This window comes from Lagopus muta, chromosome 2 (genome assembly GCF_023343835.1).
Source record: "Lagopus muta isolate bLagMut1 chromosome 2, bLagMut1 primary, whole genome shotgun sequence".
Lineage (NCBI taxonomy): Eukaryota > Metazoa > Chordata > Aves > Galliformes > Phasianidae > Lagopus > Lagopus muta.
Genome location: NC_064434.1, coordinates 9,060,899 through 9,082,641, shown reverse-complemented (window position 1 = coordinate 9,082,641; position 21,743 = coordinate 9,060,899). Strand labels below are relative to the sequence as shown.

Here is a 21,743-nt window from a genome sequence, read left to right as displayed (position 1 = left end):
TGGCTTCCTGGGCTATTGAAGTTACTAAGGCAAACAGTGAAAAAGCCATTCATTTAATAGCACTTTCCTTGGCAAGCTCAGGTATTTTAGAAAGGGAAAAAAAATGGGAGCACACTGAGTGTTTGCAATGCGTTTCTCATCAGAAGAGATGCATCCCTTTTCTTCCCTGTCTGTTTGAAAATACTTCTCCTGCCTTGACCAGGAGCAACCCAGCTCCAGCCAACCAAGCAGAGTGCTCTCCATTAACCTGAACACAAAAATGTAGGAGCTAAGGAACACTAAGTTGAAGGGGCAAATATGACAACTGGAAGAATCTCCCCTGCTCACGCTGTGCTTGTGACCATACAAAACCCTTTGGATGGGTTTGACTTGAGCCCAGGTCTCTGCCCCAACAGGTGCAGAGGGAGTCCAAGGCGATGGCCTTCCTAAGGGAAGGGATGTACCCAGTCTACTCACACCTGGTGAAAACATCCCTCTAGGAAACGAGGATGAAATGTTGCATTTAAAAACTTGGGGAATGAAAAATTTCGGGGGAAAATGCAGTAGAAGAATATTTTAATTCCACTTAGATATCCCTGGTATGCATGATACATGTCCTACTGCTCTAGAGATTAGATATTACTAAAATAGTATTTTTATTATACAGATTCTAATTAATATATGTTTTGTTTTTCTCTCACTCTCCTGTTTCTTTCAGTCAATCTTTCAAATATATATATATATATATAAAATTTATATTTAAAAGCTTAATAAAGCTCAATGGGATATGAAAACCTTCTGCATACTTAAGTGAACTTCAAAAGTTATGGGACATCCAGGACACAAGGCATCTGTAAGATCGGGTTGTCTCTGTGTGAAGCACATTGAGGGAGGGGCTATGAATAACTGTGTGCCTTTTTTCTCATCCACTTTCATTCACAAGGACCTTATAGGTGCAATGGCAGAAGTTTCAGGCTGAGCTTTGTTAGCATGGCTCCTGCAATGGACATTGCCATCAACAGTGAATGAATGTGATAGGGTTAAGACTAATCCCAGTACAAATCACACAGTAGATGTAGATTTGGAGTAAGACACACTTGGAAGTGTGGAAGAAGTCTTCATGGCACCAAGTATAGGTTTCAGCCAAAACCTCTTTCCAAAACCGGGAGGAAATATGTGGAGAACTGATGATGGAGGTTTGTCTGAAGGACTCTGGAGTTAATTACTACAGTGGTGGTATTTCCCAGGCGTTCCCTTCAGAGACAGATGGCTCAGCTGGACAGAGAGGTGCTCCAGGGGTGCACGGGGTGACACACCAGGCACGAGTCATGGAATCATGGAATCATAGAATGACCTGGGTTGAAAAGGACCACAATGCTCATCCAGTTTCAACCTCTCTGCTGTGTGCAGGGTCGCCAACCAGCAGACCAGGCTGCCCAGAGCCACATCCAGCCTGGCCTTGAATGCCTCCAGGGATGGGGCATCCACAGCCTCCTTGGGCAACCTGTTCCACTGTGTCACCACCCCCTGTGTGAAAAACTTCCTCCTAATATCCAACCTAAACCACCCGTGTCTCAGTTTAAGACCATTCCCTCTTGTTCTATCATTATCCATCCTCTTAAACAGCCATTCCATTTTCTGTTTATATGCTCCCTTCAAGTGCTGGAAGGCCACAATGAGGTCTCCCCAGAAGGATTCTGCTTATTGCACCCTCGTATAATTATTTCCAGTACACCTCTGTGATGAGAGCAGATGATCTTAACACTTCAAAACATATTCTGTCAATGTTTTTCCCAATTCCAAGCCACCTGGTCTTCATACAGAAGGATTTACTCAAAGGGTGGTGAGGCACTGGAACAGCTGTCCAGAGAGCTATGGGTGCCCCATCCCTGGAGGTGCCCAAGGCCAGGTTGGATAAGGCCCTGGGCAGCCTGAGCTGGTGGGCAGCAAGCAGCCCATGGTAGGGGGGTGGAACTGGGTGGGCTTTAAGGTCTCCTCCAAACTCCACCATTCTGTCGTTTCACCTAATAAATGAAACACGGTATTTTAGAGCTGGGGACAGATTGTGTTAAAGTGAGTTTGATCAAGTACTCATCAGCAAGGGAAATGAGGGGCACTCCCCTGCTGCCTCTTCCAATGTCAGTTGCTTCAAATGGGATGGCCAAAAATCTCCAGTATCGGACTGGCAAACACTGCACTGCAGGATGAGTCAGATGCCTTAGACAACACTCTGCGTTTCATCAGCTACTGCAAACTGCTAAGAAACCACAACACAACTGCATGTTCCTGCAATACGTGGAATGGAAAAACCGAGCCCATTTACTATCAGCATAAGCACTTGAAAACAGTCTCCAATTAGATGTCCCCCTGCTTATGCCATCTGAGCATGTGTATTGTTTCATAACTTCTGTGTGATGCTACCGAGCAATGATTGCTCCTGGCAGCTGGGTTGTATTTCTGATACAATCTTTTGCTTGCAATAAACCCTCTCAGCTGTTTCAGAAATCTGTTTGTATATGGCTCCTGGTCACTTCTAAATGCTCTCAAGATTTTTATTTTGTAGAGGTGCCAGAAAAGAGAACGTTTACCTGTAAGCAATGAACCTCAGCAACGTACTGAGGTTGGGAGTGTGAGCTGTGACATGGAGCAACGTGTGTCTGCCCATTAGCTAGACCAAGTACAGGGTTGGGGGGTAGGGGAGCGGGTGCACATACAAACACATGGTCTGTAAAACCAACACATGCATGACTTAACTGCAGAAAAGAGATGATCGCTGCGGCTCATGTATGCAGCGTCTCCTGTGTAGCAAGAAACTGATGTTGAGCTTGGAGTCCAGCTCCAAATTCTACACCATAAACAGTGGGAAAGCACTCACCCTCCCAGAGGGACAGCCCTTCCTGGCCTGCAGGCACTATAGCTCAGAGCAGCAAACATTGAATGGAGGGAGCAAGAGGAAACGCTGATTGTTTTGGAGTGGCTCTGGATAAAAATGCTTCAGTGTGTCAAGTTTCTACCACAGACTTCTTGTGAGTTTAGATATCTAAATGGCAGGTGAAATTTGGGCTTAGGCAAGCATTTTTCTAAATTGTATTTTTGTAAATGTAATGAGGGTGATAAATGGGTGGTAAAGTCACTAAAGGTGAGGGTGATAAAGTTATTAAAGACTTGAATTCCATTTTACAACAAATGTCTTTATTTTAGTTACTGGATTTGTGTACTTATCATAAAAGGTATCGATCTAGCAAAACACGAGCATGAGTCCAAGTCACTGCAGCTAGCAGGTTTACTCACGTGGTGACAAAGCACAAAAGTGTGAACGACACAGATCAGATGCTACTGCATACGGTCAATGCATTTGTGATAGGATTCCCAGTAATTCTAAAATAGTCTAAGACAGGCAGATTACACCGGGTTTTCATGGCAAGTTGGAGCATTTGGACCACAAGCACTTCTGACACTCTTTGCCTCGGGCCATGGCAAACACCACTGGATTCCCATCGTGTGAGATCTACTGCTCTTAGGAAACACAGCTGTGACAATCAGATCCAAAGGACGCAATTGGATCACTATGGTTTCAATCATCTTAGAGAAAATTCATTTAAGAAAATTGTAAGGCATCATCCTGCAGTTGATCTGGTCACCGCTGACCAGGTCTCATCTCAGTTTAGGTCTTAATGCAGTCAGTAGGATTTATAACAGATTAACGTTTGTATAAAAGGAACACGCAAGTACAAGTATTGCTAAATTAATTGCTCATACAAAGTATACGAATAATGCACTGTAAACAACTGCCTCTGATAGGTACTTCAGTTCCCGGGCTGTAATAGCTGCTTGTCATCTTTGGTTAATGCAAGATTTTTTCTGTCCTCCACTACAACAGCTGAATTTTTACAGACTGATTCCGTGCTCAATTCCCGATTCCACGCATTGCAAAGAACAAATGTTTTCTCCAACAGTATCAACGTGTAAACCAAACTGACCAAACTGATTGCATTCTTTATGCTGCTAACCCACACACGCGCATTACGTGTGTGTATAAACATGTATACATAGATGTTTACGTACACACATAGATGCAAACACACATCCTCACTCTGCTACAGGGAACGCCCAGGCCAGCCAATGCACTTTGCATCTGTCAGTAAGAAGGATGCCCAACAGAACTGCATGCCAACACCTGGGGGCTGCTAGACCAGACAGACGGACACACAGACACACAGAACTGTGGATTTCCAAAGCGAGCACAGGAATTGTTTCAATCATCACTGATTAGAGCCCTGAGGAAAGAAGGAACATCTCAGGGCTCCCTGCTAACCCGAATCAGTTGCACAGGCACAGATTCTTCACTTTGGACACATCTGATAGGGGTTTCAGCATTTCTGCCCCAAACATCACTGTCTGTTTTGTTATGTGGCAGTGTAGTCTGAAAAGCCACTGGCTAGTCTCCAAAGGCAAACTGCAAAAAAGGGCACTTAAATCCACTGGCTGTCAGCAGGTTTGAGAATTGGTCCACAATATCCAGAAACTGAATTCTACACATTGCTCTAAATAACAGTAAAAGAGTTAAGTGGGATCTAGAGAGAAGTGGATGACGTGCATACAATTGTGTAAGATAACCAAGGAGTTAATCACTCAGTCCTACAGCAGCAGAGAATGCTCTCTAGCACCGTTCTCAGTAGTACCACATTAATACTGCTAATTGCTTGTGCAAGGTAGATACTTAATGCATCATGTAAATTCATTTGGTTGCTAGGACAAGACTTCCTGTCACTATGTTCTATAGTGTTTCTATTTATTTATCTCTTTATAAATGTCTCTACTCTACAGGGACTGTTTCACAGGTTCACAGGTAGAAATCCTTTCCTGATTGCACTTAGCTCTGTTCTCCTTACTTATGTTGCTTTCATTTCTAGCATTAGGCTTTAACCTCTTGTATTATCACAACCTGTATTATCACAGCTCATAGAATGTTTCTGCATTTTTTTTCCCCTATCTGTAAAGGAGAGGGATGAAGAAATGTGAGGAACAGAATACTTGTCATCAGTGTAATACAGATGGGACCTGGTCCTACATACTAATATTTCATGCACTTTCATGGGTGCAATGATGGCAGAACGGCCATTTTCTCACTTATCTAATCCGTGGCTTGGCAGAAAAATTCATGCTTCAGTCCTTGGAGCAAAGAACTGAAATTCAGACATGCATCAAAAGTGATTTAATTCTTCAAAGTTGCTGAGCAAACACCATTCCCACAGGCTTCATTATGAGAAGGACAGCTCAGAGAGCTAGGACACTTACAAGTAGTTACACATGGATTCTGAATGCACTTCAAACTCGTAACACTGGCACCTGTGACAAGGCTCCTTTACTTTCTTTACAATCAGAAAATTTGAACCAAAGGCTCCAAATATATTCCCCAGCTGAGAGGCCACACTTACCTTACGTTATATTTAACACACCGTGGAGTTCTGGCAGCACTCTGAGCCCCATCTGAGATTTGGAGGATCTTGTCTTCACCTCATCTTCACATCTCCCTCATAAAAAGCCTGACCTCAGCCTGATCTCTGAAGCCAACAGCACTATCCCACCCGAAGGAGATAATGCTGGGCCCTGGGCTGTTCTGGCTGTCTATTACTCTTGCACTCACTACTGTGCCAGGGATACACAGAGATGAAATGGGTGGAGAGGGTCAGAGGTTTCAGAGCACACCAGGATCAGTTCCCACAGGGGAATTTTTATCCATATGGAGTAGCATGATATTTCTTTCTAAACCAGACCAACTGGGCTGCCCTAAATCCAGCCCTGATGTCTCTTCAGCAAGCAGCTGAGGTGGCAGTAACTCAGCTGCACTTCTAGTCAGTCAATCTAGTATCAGTGTTGTCTAGAGTGCTAGGAGACAATAAATATCCCATACTTTTCCAAGTCTTTCAGAGTGCTGAAGACACAGCATCAAAGTACATCACCATTAAATCGATAAAACTATATTTTGGACCAGCCAGTCTCTCTTTAACTTTCTCTAAAACTTCTCAGTAGAAAACAAGCCATAATCTGTAGTAAACAGAAAAAAAAAAGATAGGACAGACTCTCTCACAAAAAATTACACGTTCACAAAATAATTACATCGTTTTCTTGTTAATCACTGAATCGTTGTTTATAATTTGGTCAGATCATCCCGTAACCAGTCCGTAATCATGGCAGCCATCTCCTTGCTGGCATCCAGCACGAACGCATGGCGGAGCCCTTTCTCGCAAAGTCGAATGTCCCCATCTGGAAAATCCATTTTGATCTCATCGTAGTAGTTCTGTGGACACCAGCTGTCTCCAGTTCCATAGTAAAAAATCAGCTAGAAATCAAAGCATATCAAACCATTAATTAACAAAGTTGCTGATGAAGCAACAAATACCAAGCAAAGAGCAGTGAATTATTTGGAAAGAAGTGACACTTCACAACCCAACACATACTGTGAGAAATAGCAGATTGGTAACTCTTGCTTATTTTCAAGTCTACAATTACAGTCGAGTCAATTAAACAGGCTTCCAAAAACAGAGAAATCTGCTGACAAAGGTCTGGCTGTTCTGAGAAACTTGTTACCATGGACTAAGTATCTTCTTGTTCATCACCTTCACCTCTCCACAGATATGCTACTGTATTTTCACTAGCTATTTGCTATTTGTTTTCTATAATAGCCTTCTAACTTAGTTATATAAGAAAATTGAGGCCATATCCCTCATTATATCACTCATTATATCACTCATAGCTGAGTGGACTAACCACCATGTTTATTTCTTTCTTTCTGAGTATGAACAAAGGGAAAGCAAGAGGTTCCTTCACATCTGTGTAGCTCGTTCTTATTGGCATGTCAGATGTGGTCTCAAAACATCTGCCTGATTAGGGAATTAGGTGGTGGAACAAGTTTTCTTAGTGTCAATGCTAGACAAAAACTAGAGGTGAACCACTCAGTCACGTCAGAGTAATGGCAACCATCACAGCCATAGAAGGGTCTGGATAGGAAAGGACCTCTAGAGATCATCTGGGTCACTCTCAGAAGCAAGACTTTTTTGCTTGGAGTATTTTATCTTTCTAAAATACTGTACTGTGTTAAGCACAGACAGGTTCCTTTAGATTGATGAGCCATTTTCTTTCATGAAAGAATGTGGAGCTATAATCCTATCAAATACCATTTTGTTTTGAACTTACTCCAATAAATTTGGTTAACAACAAGTCATCATTTTCCCCCTCAACTTTGTATGCTATCGCTGTATTTTTGATTTCGATAAAGTAAATCAAGGGAGAGTGGTTGTCCAGGAGTGAGTAAAATCCTACTCATTCAAACCTATACAAGAACAAGATTAATGATGAGGATTCTTTATACTAAAATGCTTGACTGCAGGTACCAGAAGGATGTTGATTGCTCAACCCGTCATACACACAGCTTGGTCCAGTTCCACTACACTCATTTGTTTCACATTTCATTTCAGTACTTCAGTGAATAATTGAGCAACACTAACATAAATTGAAGGACAAGACATTTTCCTTTAATCACAGAAATCTTCAGTTCCATTATTTTTGTAGCCACGTGAAATAGAAGCAAATGCATCCTACTGGCCCACTGGGGTAGAGGTGGGCTAAGAGCCCAGACTGCATTTCACAAAATGTTACAAGTTTTTGTCTTGCTTTTCTCTTATTGAAGCCTGCCCAAATCTCAGACATTACTACTGACTGTATCCAAAATAGAATATCTCGGTTACATAGACACTAACCCAAGTTATACTTCCAAGTATACGTGCATAAAACATAAACCATCCCTTGTCAGCAAACATCACTGGTTTTGTCACTAAGTAATTGCTGAAAACAAGGTATGTCACTTGTTTTAGCAGAAATTCTCCTTTGATCTTGCTTTCAGTGGTGACTATTCATAAATCACAGGATGTCACATTGGCAAAAATTCTTCAGAAAAGCCAATGTGAAATGGCCAGCTGCATTCAAATTTTCTGTAAGCCAAACATCTGACCAAGTCATGTTCAACTCTGGACTCCGTTACCAGCAGACACAAAATTAAAGAATATGAAACTGACAAGAAAATCAATGGAGCAATTCCAGTTTATTGGAGTTCTCCTCAAAATCATCAGGCATTTTGATGGAGGACTCCTAGAATCTCATCACATGATTATTTAGAAAAAAAGATGAAAAGTCATTTACACTTACATAGGTGGATAAAGTACTTGGCTTAGTCTATGTGAACAGAGAAATGGGCTGTTCTCCAGATAGGGTTGTAACCTTGAGAACTCACAGATTTGGAAATGCTTAAACAAAAGATTTATGTGCATTCTTAGCTTGCCTCTAGTATATGTGCATTATGGTTTAATCTTTTACTGTATGATCCAAAGGATCCTTGACTCATTCAATCCACTGACAGGATGACATTCAGCTGATGTGCTGCTATTTGATAGTATTTTTCTTTATAAATTCTGTGTGTGGTCTCAGTATTTATTTACCGCATATTTCATGGTTTACAGGCAGAATTTATTTTCTTATGTTCATTCCTTCAGCATGCAGCATGATGGTTTTTGCATGCTCACATTTGTTAATTTATTTCTGCAACGCCTTACTGGCCATTTTTATCTCCATTCTGCTGATGAAGACCACAGAGATTAATGTCAGATTACATACATTAATTTGAATGTACAGTGTTTAACGTTTAGGAGCTCATTTTCCAGTGTGCATAACATTATTCTTTCAGGAGAAACTAAGTCAAAGGATGTTCATCAGGATCCAGTTTGAGCTCCATTCACTAATGAGCATTCAATCCATGGGAACAGGCAACTGTTGGTTAAAATAATAATCCTCTGAAATGCCTACATCAGGATCTCACAACCTACTATTCTGTTCTCAAATTCTCCTTTATTGTGCTGCTCCTGATTTTAAGGCAAGCATCGCCCAAGGTACCTGCTGTGAACAGGAGCTTTAAGACTTCAGAAACTAAGGTTCCACTTAGCAAAAATGGCCAGTATGTTTACCAGCTACGGGCCTTGTCCAGTCTTCCAGTCTTCCCATGTGTGACTTCTGTCTTTCCCATCCAACCTTTCTGGTTTCAGTCTACTCATTGCTATCTCATTGTTTTAGCCTCCTTACCATATTGTTTCCAATTTTTACTACTTCTGCTTCTCATTCTAGTCTCAATTTCTCACCCTGCAAGTTCAAACTATAGTCTTATCTCTTCATCCCACCTGAGTCGCAATTCCAACACTTCTTTCCCATGGAATTCTCCACTTTTTAAAATCGGTCTAGAACCTCTGCTCCCTTATTTTTTGCGCCGATGTTGGCACGCGTGTTTTGTGTGCCAATGTGTATGTCTGCAAATCCACAACTTAAGCATAACTGTTTCTTAATTAGAAGCTGCCAACAGCATTCAGAATTGTCTTCAAAATGCTTTCCTATGAATAGATTATTCTGTAAGGTCTAACAGTAGGATTGTATTTAAAGTGGAAATTTTCAGTGATAGAAAATGGAGTAAAGAGCCTATGAAAACTGACAGTACTTCATCATCATTTGTGGCACTGCTGGGTTTCCCCCTGAATGACAAAATCTCTGTTCTTTGCCTTTGCCAATACCACACACAGACACAGGACTGACGTTAGGATGTTACCTGCTTTCCTAATATATTACGGGATGTTCGTTCTAGACGTATTTATACCAAAGTATTCAGAACTCAAACGTTCTCATCTTCATTTTAACATCGGTAGCTTTGCTACCGCAGCACATAGGCAGACATAATTAATGAGCCATGTGTAACCAGAGGCACATGGAATCTTCATTAACAATAGGAAACACTGGCGTGCAGTATATGATTTGCATGGATCTGTAAAGTACATATTTTCCTGTGGACTGTGCGTGGCTGTAAAGACATCCTGAGTCAGCACAACCACTGAACCAGCAATGAAATACTGTTGCCAACCTAAGCATTCAGAAATGGTGAGTCAGGTCCCCAAAATAATGCAACTAGCTTAAAAATAATCAGATTTACAAAACAATAAATGGAAGGTTCTATTTTTCAGCTGTGCTTGAAGTTTTCAATATTTGTGTTTTTTAACTCTTCTGCCATCAGATCTGACTATGGGGGCAGAGTAAAGGGGATGTGCGTTACCTTTGCAATTTCAACAGTGTGTTTTGGATAGGTTGGCAATTTCAAACAGTTTGAAGTAACAGCAGACCTCTTGTAAGTCGTTTTACAATTCAATTGTTCAGAACTATTTTCAGACTTTGCTTCTGTAAAATAAAACACGAGCCAGAATACGGCTCTGCCGGTTGTGTACCATGTAATATGGTATGTGTATTCAGACACTGCACAATGACGGCAGCTGCTAAGTAAACATCAGAAGAATCTGAGATTGGTATCAACAGGATGTTTACATTTTAAAGAGTTTCTAAGAAAATAATAAAGATTTCCTGCAGTTGACTCCATTGGCACTTGTTTTAGTACGCATGACAGTTCACAGAAGTACAGAGAGATTTTTTTATGCCTCTTCTGTGGCCATCATAGGTCAATGCTGAAAAAGAAATCCAAAAAGCTAAAAAATATTAATTGAGTTTTCTCTATCTCTCTGGAATTCGGTAACATTGTTGTACACTGACATTATAACAGCATTAGGATCTTATTACTTCAGCGGGCACCACTTCAGCTGATGGCAAAGAGCAAAGGACTGATCTCTGTGGATATGAACTGACGGCACACGTGCAACGGCAAACAAGACTGGACCAGTGTCCTTGCTGAAATCCTTGTGTCAGAGGCAGTAACTCTTATCAGTGTCACTCTCACATGCATTCTCGATGAGGCAGTAACTTCTCCCTGGTGACATCTCTCTGAAGTAATAGTTTCATTTACTCTTGGATTAAAAGTAGTTTAAAAGGCATTAGTTCTGAATTAATTGTAGATTCAATCAAGATTTTTAAAAAATGACATAGCTTCTCCAGACTCATGACAGTGCCTCCACTTTATCCTGCCAAAAGAGTAGTGTTAAGTGACACTGGGACATACTGATTTGGACATGTTGGGGTTTTTGGTTTTCTTTTGTTTCTGGACTTGCTTCAGTTATGCTTTGGCTTTATTGATCAGTTTCTGGGAGGAATTCAATTGCCCTAGGAAGACCTAAATGTCTTGGGATCTTGTTCCCCAAGACACCATCTCTCTCCCCTCATGATCCTGCCATGGTTGAGATCAGTTGGTTTGACATCAAGGTCTTGGAACTTGCTTCTTGGCTTGTTTAACCAGAACTGGGATTTATCAACTTTCCAAGCACCGTGTGAAGCCAAACTTCTGGTGGAGCACTTTGAGAAGAGGAAGCTGACAATCTGGGGTACATAATGCAATTTTTACATACTAACCTGTAGGGTCTGTAGCAAAGGTGTAATGGAGTTCCAGCATTGGTGGTGATTTTATTTAACATAGGAATATGTCCAGTTTTGCTAGACTAACATAAGTAATAAACAAAACCATCTTCCTCACTGCGAAAGTAGTGGATAAACATTTTGCTTTCATTGAAATTAAGATGCAAGGCGTTAGACACAGCCAGGAGGAGCAGCTACTTTGCACGACTACATGTTAATCATCTCCTCGTGTCATGGATGGTGTCATATCAAATGGACAGAGCATAGCCTCTTTCCTCTCATGCTTTTGTCAGTGCCAACTGGAAATTCAGTAAACTGAGGAAATGGACAGGGTTCCTCTGTTTGCTACCTCCATAACTTCTGTTAGCAATGTTACTGCCAGCTCTGCATGTAGGCCCAAGAGATCAAGCAAGCCAATTCTATTTCCACTTTTTTACAGACAACAAAGGCCAAACTCAATGCAACATAAAAATGTACTTTTAAGAAGGATGCATGAGCCTTACCGACAAACCAGGCTGATTAACTTTTTTATACCATGTTACTTTTAAAGACTTAGAAACCTTCCAAGGGTATATATTTAGATGCAACATGAATATCTCGGAAGTCAAGGCTGTATAGCTATGAAAATAAAAACAAACATACCTGAAACCACTATTTGAGCAATACTACTGCTGGGCCAGATTCTTCCAACCGTATGTACTGTAATAAAGCCTGATGCTACCAACATTCTGGGAACTTTATCTCAAGAGACTCAGATCTGTCTTGCAACAACAGGATCAGCAATGGGCCACAAATGACAAATTTGTTCACTTCTGTGAAATGAGCTTTGTGACACAGCGAGGGATGGTAAGTATCTCCTTGGTGTTTAAGGCTGCCCAGAGAGGCGGTGGATAATCTGTCCCTGGAGACACTCAAGGTCAGGTTGGATGGGGCTCTGAGCACCTTGATGTAGCTGTAGGTGTCCCTGTTCATTGCAGAGGAGTTGGACCAGATGGCCTTTAAAAGTCCCTTCCAACTCAGGCAATTCTATGATTCAATGATCGTACCAGTCAGATGGTAACTTCTTTTTAGGTACTCTTCAGAAGGCTGTGGAAATATTGCTGTCTTTGATAGTTTTGTGGAGCACACACTTTACACCCATCCCATCACACTACAAAATCCTGGAAGTCCATGTCACTGCCTCTTAATTGGAATACCACACAGCAAGAATGATGCTAAGAGGAGTTCAGCTACACAAAAAATATCACAGAAAACTACGCTGTGGCCCACTAAGCTTCTTGAGATCCTTTTCCATTGAGGAGAGAAAGTGTTGATCCCTGATCAGGCATTCTGGGTGCTTCAAAGGGAAGGCTGTTTTTGTGGCTAAATGACACAGGCACCAAAATCCCCGAGCACTTGTGTAACTTCCTCAGCTTCAACTCTGCACCTCCAGGGAGTGCAGGCCAAAGAGGATGTGAGTCCGGCCAAAAAAAGAGGTGTTCTTGGCTCAGGAGAGCACTTTGCACCTATTCAAAAAAAGCGTCTGGAAGGTTTTTCACAAATGTAGGCAAGCAACTCACTGAAGCTGTGGGCAGGCAAAATATTTGTAGTATTCTTTTAACCGCTTATCTTCAGATCGTGCTTCTCTCACTGGGAGTAATTACTAAACTCCCATGGATGCCTACTGAAACCTGAACAAAAACACTGGGCAACATCAAACCAAATGCTCCAGGCGTCAAAATAGTTCTTGGTTGCTCAGGTTTTTAAATTTTACTTAATACAGTTTTCCAAAAGAAAAATGCAACACTTCACATTTCTGTGGAAAGAAAATATCTCATTTTTTGCTATTTTTACTTCAAATATCTGTGTATCAGTATCAGCTTAGTTCATACTCTTGGACAACACTTTCTCTATGGTATGGTTGATGAGATATAAACTTGCATTACTTTGAATTCTAAATTCACCACAGAAATATGCAGGAAATGGTAAATATGCACTTCATTCCTTTATTTTTTCAAATGATAATTTCTTCCCCACCTAAACATCTACAAGCTAAGTTATAAGCCACCCACAACACAAACTTCCTCAATGTGAGAGAAAATATTAATGTGTCCCTACATGTCCAGTATATTTTTTTTCCCATGATTAAAAATCATTCTTCTCAGACAATGTATTTTTTCATCTTTGTAACGCAGCTTCAGATGTTTCTTGTCCTTTTCCTTATACAATCAATGTATCTGCTCCACCAAATCATTGTCAAGACTAAACTCAAGAAGCAGGCAGACATTTTTTTCATTTAATATGCTAATCAAAATAATAATCATTTCCAGTTGCTGGAGGAGATGACTTATGGTCTTAAGAAATTATGATCCACTACAGGAAGATCACTGCCTAACAGATCCATGACTTGAAGCCTATTGGAGCTTCTGCATTGATTTAGGTGAGCTTTGGAATGGATCCTACACTTCAAAGTAGGACTGATGTGTATTCTACACAGTGTAACGAGTTAAAAAAAAAAAATCACAATTAATAATCACAATAAAAGTTGTTTAAATAAAAGGTGTTTTAAAAAAAAACACAATAAAAAGTGATTTTCTTTTACAAAACATCCTTTGTAAGCAGCCTAGTTCTACCCCTTAATGCAATTCCTTTTTGATTACAACAGGATTACCAGCTTACCTGCCACAATGAAAGACAATAAAACTGAGGCTTAAAATAAAACAATCAATGTGGCATAATGCAAAGTTAAAAAGTAGAGAGTTCTTCTATAAATATATAATTGCCCCAAGCACGCCAGTGAACGTCCAATATAACCATTTTTTCTTTTAAAATTGTTATTCTATATGTAAGACCTCAGTGACGCTCAATGCTGATTCATTTCTTTAGAAATGCTGAATTACACCAACTTCCTTTTGTGCAAGAAATACAATAACCTTCTTCTACTACAGTAGTATCTTTCCCTCCAGTTTCTGTTAGGAAAGAGAGCTGGTGTTATTACAGTGAAAGAAAGAAGCTCTGCTGGCTTAGACATAATCACCTAATTAGTTCTCATAGCTTAGCAAATCGTACGTTAGCATCCCCTGCTCTATTTGTTTGGATTTTGTGATTGCTCGCAACTCTCTGTGCTGGTGCAGGAAGAAGCCTACCCTCATGTACTGCTTGATCCAGATGTAACTTTAGAGCCTGTATTTTAAATGCTCTACTGTATATTATTTTGTCAGAAGATAGGTCTCAACCCTCTTCATACAATTCCATTGCTATTTAATGTGCATACCATCTGTTTTTAGATTGTAAGTGAAATACCTTAATTAACTTTCCCAAAAATATGCCAGCTCCTATTCTTCCAACACAGATCTGAGCAATTAGCACTGTTAGAATCCGGGATCTGAAGGTAATATTTCTCCCGGCTCCTACCTAGCAATAATTACAGTCAAACATAGACACATGGAAAGACTGAAATAATTTAGTGTCTCTTCTTCTTTCTTCTTCAGATCACAGAATGCAAATATGATCCAGAAATAACTTTTCAATTCCACAGCAGCTGGCAAAGTCAGGTGTTAAGATTGGCTTTTAGAGCATGATCACAGCGACCACTAAACAGTGTAATTTTTTTGAAGTGACAGCTTGCCAGTTCTATAGCAACTTGGACTACAGTTCCTGTTTTCATAAACTTCCAACCTTCATAAGTTAAGGCCATTTTTATTGTCAATACACTTCAAATTTAACATAATGCCAACTCAAAAAATTTTCCTTAATTTTTACATTCCCCCAAATTGCTAGAAGAATGAAAAAAGAGAAGTATTTAGCTTCCCTTTTAGACCTGCTTTCTCTTTGGTTTGCCTGCTGTTTGCAAGCTCGCTTCAGCGTTCTGTTTACATGAATATGTTTGCCACTTTGAAAGTATGAGGACACAGAAGAATCAATAAAGGAAAGTTAACACAGGTTTGAAAATGCTGCTGTGTGCCAAGGCTGTGCTTAGACTGACAGAGTCAACAACAGCACAGATGAAGCAGAGACACCTGCAAACTCTTACTGCTGGCTACCAGCCTTCATTCAGCACAAGAAATAAGCATTTTGGTAATCTGCAGCATCTGAGCAGAACTTCTGGATTCACTGGAGCTACAGTGAATTGTTAGCTCTATCATCCTCATTCAGCCAAGCTTTTATGCTTAACTCTAAGCATGTGCTTGTAATTATAATTTCCACAAGCATTCAAAATCTGACCCTGGAAACTCTTCACTTTCATACCCTGACTATTCCTATGCAGAGTCTTACCCTTTCAGGGCCCTGAGGGTGCTACTAGGTCCTCAGCAGCCTCCTCTGGGACCTTCACCCACAATCCCTGCTGTGGGTCCAGGCTCTCCATCATTATGCACCTCCATCACCATCCCTGGGCCTTCAGCCTTTACCTGAGCTCTCAGCCTTTGCCCTGGGCCTTTAGCCTTTGCCCATGCTACTAGTTCTGCTAAGAGCTAGCCTCTGCCTCTTTCTCCTACTGACACTGGACCTATAATGTACACAGCTTGTTGCTGGATGACTCCCACCTCATAGCTTGCCTCCCGTCATAGAAAAGAATCATAGAATTATTTGAGCTGGAAGGGTCTCTTAGAGGCCGTTGATCAGCGACACCTACAGCTCGATCAGGTTGCTCAGACCCACATCCAGCCTGATCTAGAATGTCTCCAGGGACTGGGCTTCCTGTTCCAGTGTCTTTGGTCAGCTCTCCTGGATAGGCTTCAGACCCATGTCATATCCCCGTCTCTGTGGCTGTCACTTCTTGCTCCTGATTGGATTCTCTTCCTTATTGTATTGCTTTGCCTGGGAGAGTTGATGGATTCTGTTGCCATCACTGTACTCTGCTTCTCCTTCTGTGGGAGACCACCCTGTTTGGTTCAGGGTCACTTTCCACTCACAAAGCCTCTCAACAAGCAGGCGGACCTTGCTGCTCCCTAACACTCAAGAGATGCAAATCGGTCAGTAAAATTAGCAGTTTCCCTTTGAGATCATTAGGCTTTGGATCAACCCATGGAAAACTTTATTTAAGACAGTGAGAGTACTTGTGTTCTGTAAGATGAGCCCTTCAGTTTCTTCACTGAGTTTTCTCCCCAGGTGCAAGAGAATTTCAAATGCTCTGCAACAACAATGCGAAGCAATATGAATGCCTAGTGCAGTGTCATGCTCCTTAGTCACGTGTGCTATTTTGACTTCTTTTTAAACAAATTAGAATGGAACCATCTGAACATACTTTTCAAATTGCAGAGAAGGCAGTGGGATGTCAACTGTACATCAGTTCTCAGCCAAAAAAAAGAAAGATTAATTTATTAAGTGAACTTTGTACCTTATCAATTTACAAGACACAAAGTAATCTCATAGAAATCTTGGACCTTTGTTCTAGAGAATTACATTCTCTAAGGAAGATCTCTGCCAGCACAAAGAGCTGGAATCATTCTTTCAGTATAAAGTCAGTCTCAGTATAAAAAAGGGAAAGAAGGGAACACTATAGAGTAATACATGTTATATTGATTATCTAATCACACAGCAGCTACACCAATAGTGTTTTATTAAATGTGGCAGTTTTCTGGCTCATCAGCCTTCTGGAATGGTCTGGCTATTAAATTCTCTCAGCCTACAAAACAGGGCGACCACATCAAAACTTCAAATTAGGAACAGTTCCTGGCCTGTGTCAACCCCAGAAACATGTCTGAGAATCGACTGAGAGAACTCTAATCGATGTAGACCAAAACTGTACCAGAACCTGTTTCAACGATTAATCTGTACAGTTGAGAAAGTTCACCACGGGGGAAAGGTCCTTGTAACTATTTAGTTTACAGCAGTAGCTTCAGTCTCCAAGCAGTGCAGTATCCATCCTCACCTCATACAGTTGAATGGCTGAACTGTGTACATTTTGCTGACTCCTCTCTTGTAAGTTTTGATATCATGGGAAAATCAAACCTGCAGAATCCCTTGATATTAAGTGATCTCAAGTTGAAAATGTCATGGATCAGATTCTACTCTTGGTCACAGTGATCTAGACGACTTGAGCAGACCTGCATACCATGCAATGCAGGAGGTGCATGTTGTATTTCATCTGTCCAGCAGCAAAGCAGAGGATCTGCTCAATCAGTCTGAACTTATGTTCTGGCTGACTGCCTGTCAGATCAGAACCCACATTAACTACTGGCCTCGCTGCATGTCTCAGGCTTAGCCAGAACATAGGCATACCTCCACCAGGAATACCATACAAGCAAGGACAGAAGGAGGAAGGAGTGCTGTGACATACTAGACTTGGTAGTGGTGAATACTACATCTACAAATGCCTAGGTTAATGACACTTTAATGATCTGCAATCCTTTGATGGTTTCTCCAAACCAATGGAAAGGTTTTAACATAAAATCAGAATCAATCCTAACGAAATTCTGGTTTTGCAATTATGTAATAGGATATAACCTTTTTTCCATGCATGTGGGCTCCCCATGAAAACTCTGAGAATTAGGAAGTTACCTTCTTTAAGTTTTGCTTTATGGTTGTACTGTCTCTCTCCACAACCTTCATCATTTCTTGGCTGGCCATATACAAGATGTTGGCTGCAGAAAAAGAAACATGCAACAAAGCAATTACATGGCAAGTCTTTCACAAAAAGCTATGTGGGCCCAATCCTACAAAAAAGTAAGGCAACTAGAGCAGTCCTCAACTTGACAATCCCACTGGAAAGAATCCCACTAACAGAAATGGCAGAATATATCTCACTTAATTGAATCATCAAGAAAGCATACAGAAAATACGTTACCCCAACTGCTTATTTGATTACTAGAAACGGAAAGACAGCTTTGGAACATGACTCCATCCACCTATCTCACAGACTTCTGAATCAGCCTGTGGTGATGGCTCTTTCCAGACTAGAGAAGGAACTTTGATGACTACCTGTCACTACACACTTTAGGTGGGTAAACGTAAGTATGATAAATCATCTGTTAAGTGTGGGCTTTTAAATACAAAGCACATGTTAAAAGACACCATTAATCACTACATTATTAGATCACTGACATTTCAAAATGAAAGCCATTCAAATATTCAATACAAAAAAAAAGATAGATGATAAAAATAATGGTAAATAAAATATCATCAAAACTTGCAATTCTGAATAATATCGATGGTACTTACCCAAACAGGACTAGACACAGTTTACAAAACCAATGGAGGACTACTAAAGGATAAATAACTGAAGTATTTCAATTTTCAGGTCCTGGATAAACTGAAAATATTCTAAACTATTGATTTATTTTCTGAAAAAAATGAGAAAACAGCAATGCTCATGACTTTTTTAAATACGAACCAATGTAGTTTTGTGTGCAAATACTTAATGACAGTACTGGGCCTGAAATTGTTATGAGACAATCTCAAAATGTGTGATAACAGGGGAAATGGCAATTACACAGGCCTTTGGTGGTGATCAAAACATGAGCTGACTAACTTTCAGCAATGCTGAAGGAACAGAATGCCACTGGAGAGATGAGTGATGGCTCCAAAGAGCAAATGTCAGAAGACAAAAACAGTGCTCTCGAGTGAAAAACAAGATCCTAGAAAGAACTACCCACTTTTGAGTCAGCCAAAGAAGATGCAATTCTGTTCTATGCCTGCAGAGCTCTGATTTTTTCAATCAAACGCTGAATGCAGCTAGTGCAAGACAAAAGGGTTGCACGTGTGACAGCATATAAACAATTCAGCAAATCATGCAAAAATATACTTATCCCACTCTATTCTGCCAGGCAGAGGGGCCTCAGTCTGGTCTTGTAAACTTGTCGTCTAACCCTGTGGTACAAGTGGCACAGTTGGCAAAAGTCTGCCCTTCTACATCTAAGTTGAAGTCCTGATACTTGTCTTCCTTTTCCTATTCAGCTCCAGACAATGCTCAATCATAAACCTTTGCACCTTTGTTTTTAGAAGAACATCTTAGAGTGCGCCTTCAAAAATCGCCTCAGTGAACCTTAAATAAGAGGTACAAAAGAACATTAAGAATTCCCAATGTATTTCATTAACTTCAGATTGATTCCCGTTTCTAATGTGGCAAATATGGATTTAATGCTCAAAATTCTCACCTATAAATGAAGCTATCTGCCTGTTAAAAGCACTGCTCTGTGTCAGAAAGAAAAGCAATACATCTAGTCCAGCTCCCCTGCAGTGAGTAGAGACACCTACAGCTCGACCAGGTGCTCAGAGCCCAATCCAGACCAACCTTGCTTGTCTCCAGGGATTGGGCATCCACCACTGCACTGGGCAAGATGTTCAGAAAAAGGTTTATCGTTAGTAGGACACAGTGAACAGCCAACCTGCAGTCAGAACTTGTGCCATTACCTCGCAGAATCAGCAGTGAATGGAAGGCAGGGACGAACATCCAGCTGGGAGAACCTGGCACACATCAGTCTGCTCACTGTTACTGGGATTCTGCATGCATCTCTCTACTCCCAGTTCATGCATACAGCACAAATACATAATTGAGCAATACATAAGTGCTCCTGTGCTCCCCATCTCTCATCTGACAAGTTTCTCCATCCTAACCATCTTGTTCATATTTCTGCAGTAAGAAAATAAGAAATGAAGTGGAATTCACACACTTAGTAAGCAATCAGTCAGAAAGATCCTAAAATTAAAACTGCTGAATGGTAACTGCAAAGGTGATAATGACACTACTTTAATTGGAACTGCCTCTGAAGACTTGTATAATGTGTAAGAAGGGGAACTGGGAAGGCAGGATTAAGCTGAACAGGATGAATGGCAAGGTTCAAGAGTCCCTTTCCACCAAACAGAAATCTTTAAAATTTTGGAAACCTGATCCCAGGGAAGCCAATAAACAGGAACTTAAACTTCAGCAGGCATTAAGTAAGAGGAAATTGCAAAGAGCAAAAGTAGGTTTCCAAGAACAAACATCACAAGAATTAAAAATAAACAATAAAATATTCTTTAATCATATCAGAAACAGGAAGCCTACAGCAGAACTGGGGAGTCTAACAGATAATCACAGGCTAAGGGAGCTGCTAAGGAAGATAATTACACTGTTTGGAACTTAAATGATTTTCCTTTTCATGCATCCACCTTTCTTGTTCAAAACATTTAGGAGGTTTCTACTCCATGTGCTTTTTCTAGCCATAACAATGACTTCTATCTGCATAGTGAGGTGCCACAAAGTAGCAACAGTGGAGAACACAGAATACATTAGAATCATTAGGGCAAGACTGTACCTATCAGAGCTGTAAAGAGCCTTAAATACAGAATTGCTGAGTTCATGGCATTCCTACTATGTAAGAAAATAATGTCCAATCACTACTGATTTCTCAAAGGAAAATAGCTTTTTCCTTATCCATAATTTCTTGAACATTTCAGTGAACACAATCAGACGACAATAATTATTGATCTTCTGAATGCTCTCTGTTACAATTTCACACCATAAACTGCATACGAAGGTAAACAACTGTGAAGTGAAAGGCTGTAATGGATTAAGGAATATTTTGGAAGCAAAGCAAAAAGATTAGATCATTTTCATCACAGAAAGGAATAAAGACTAAATTCATCCCAAATACAGTGAAGTAGTGATTACTACTAATACCTGTAAAAATCACTGAACACAACTGGTGAACCGATCATTTATGGGGTGGGTTAATTCACCACCTCAGATGATTTTTCACCTTTAGACCTTAACCATCTCAACGTGAGTTAAACATCTGAACTGAGGTGAGATGAGCCCTGGTCTGAGATTTAGTCCAGCTCCATGTATGAAGTCATGCATTACTTATTTCTTAATGGTCTGATCAAGAGATTAGTAGTTTACTAACAGCATTTGCTCAGGTAATTTATGCAAGTCAGTTTGTGAGGCAGGCAGTGAGAAATGTGAAAGGGACCTAAACAGCAGAGAGAAAACATCAACTCAGTAAACAGAATTCAAATTGAAGAAATGTTAAGTAGCCTACATGCATAAGAGCACAAACTATTCTTTTCCCTCAGAAGCTTCTAAATTAATGCAAGGAAGGAAATCAGAAATTCGGAGACCCATCAGATAAATGTTACTCACTATGCATATTTACTCAAAAATGCAATGAAGTTATGCACTATGTTTCATAAATAATAAGAATTTGATGATGAAGAATTCTGCAGTACCACTGTGTATGCCCTACAACATGAATGAAGAGCATGCATCTGAAGCAGTGTGCACACTGAGTGTCACTGTGGGATACTGCACAACTAAGAACAGTGGTGCAGCCAGAGAAGTGAAGTTAAAGAAGTGTTGTTACCAACAGTCACAATATTTATTACACAACTGTATTTCCCTGTCTTACAGGGCCACACATTAAAGTGCAGAAGAATAAAAGGAAGTACTTTAAAGTTGTATGCCATTATGTATGAACCTT

General features: G+C 40.4%; 1 protein-coding gene across 2 annotated transcripts in view; it reads right to left on the bottom strand.

Annotated features, from left to right (window-relative positions):
- Positions 1–5,179: 5,179 nt before the first annotated feature.
- Positions 5,180–21,743, bottom strand: part of LDAH (lipid droplet associated hydrolase) — a 103,875-nt gene continuing 87,311 nt past the window's right edge. For both annotated transcript variants that reach the window (XM_048935078.1, XM_048935077.1), the window contains 2 exons: positions 17,845–17,927; positions 5,180–6,322 (listed from right to left, as the gene is read on the bottom strand). In XM_048935078.1, the coding sequence (XP_048791035.1) occupies positions 6,131–6,322; positions 17,845–17,927 (275 nt within the window). In that variant the 3' untranslated portion in view covers positions 5,180–6,130. The remainder of the gene's footprint in view (positions 6,323–17,844; positions 17,928–21,743) is intronic.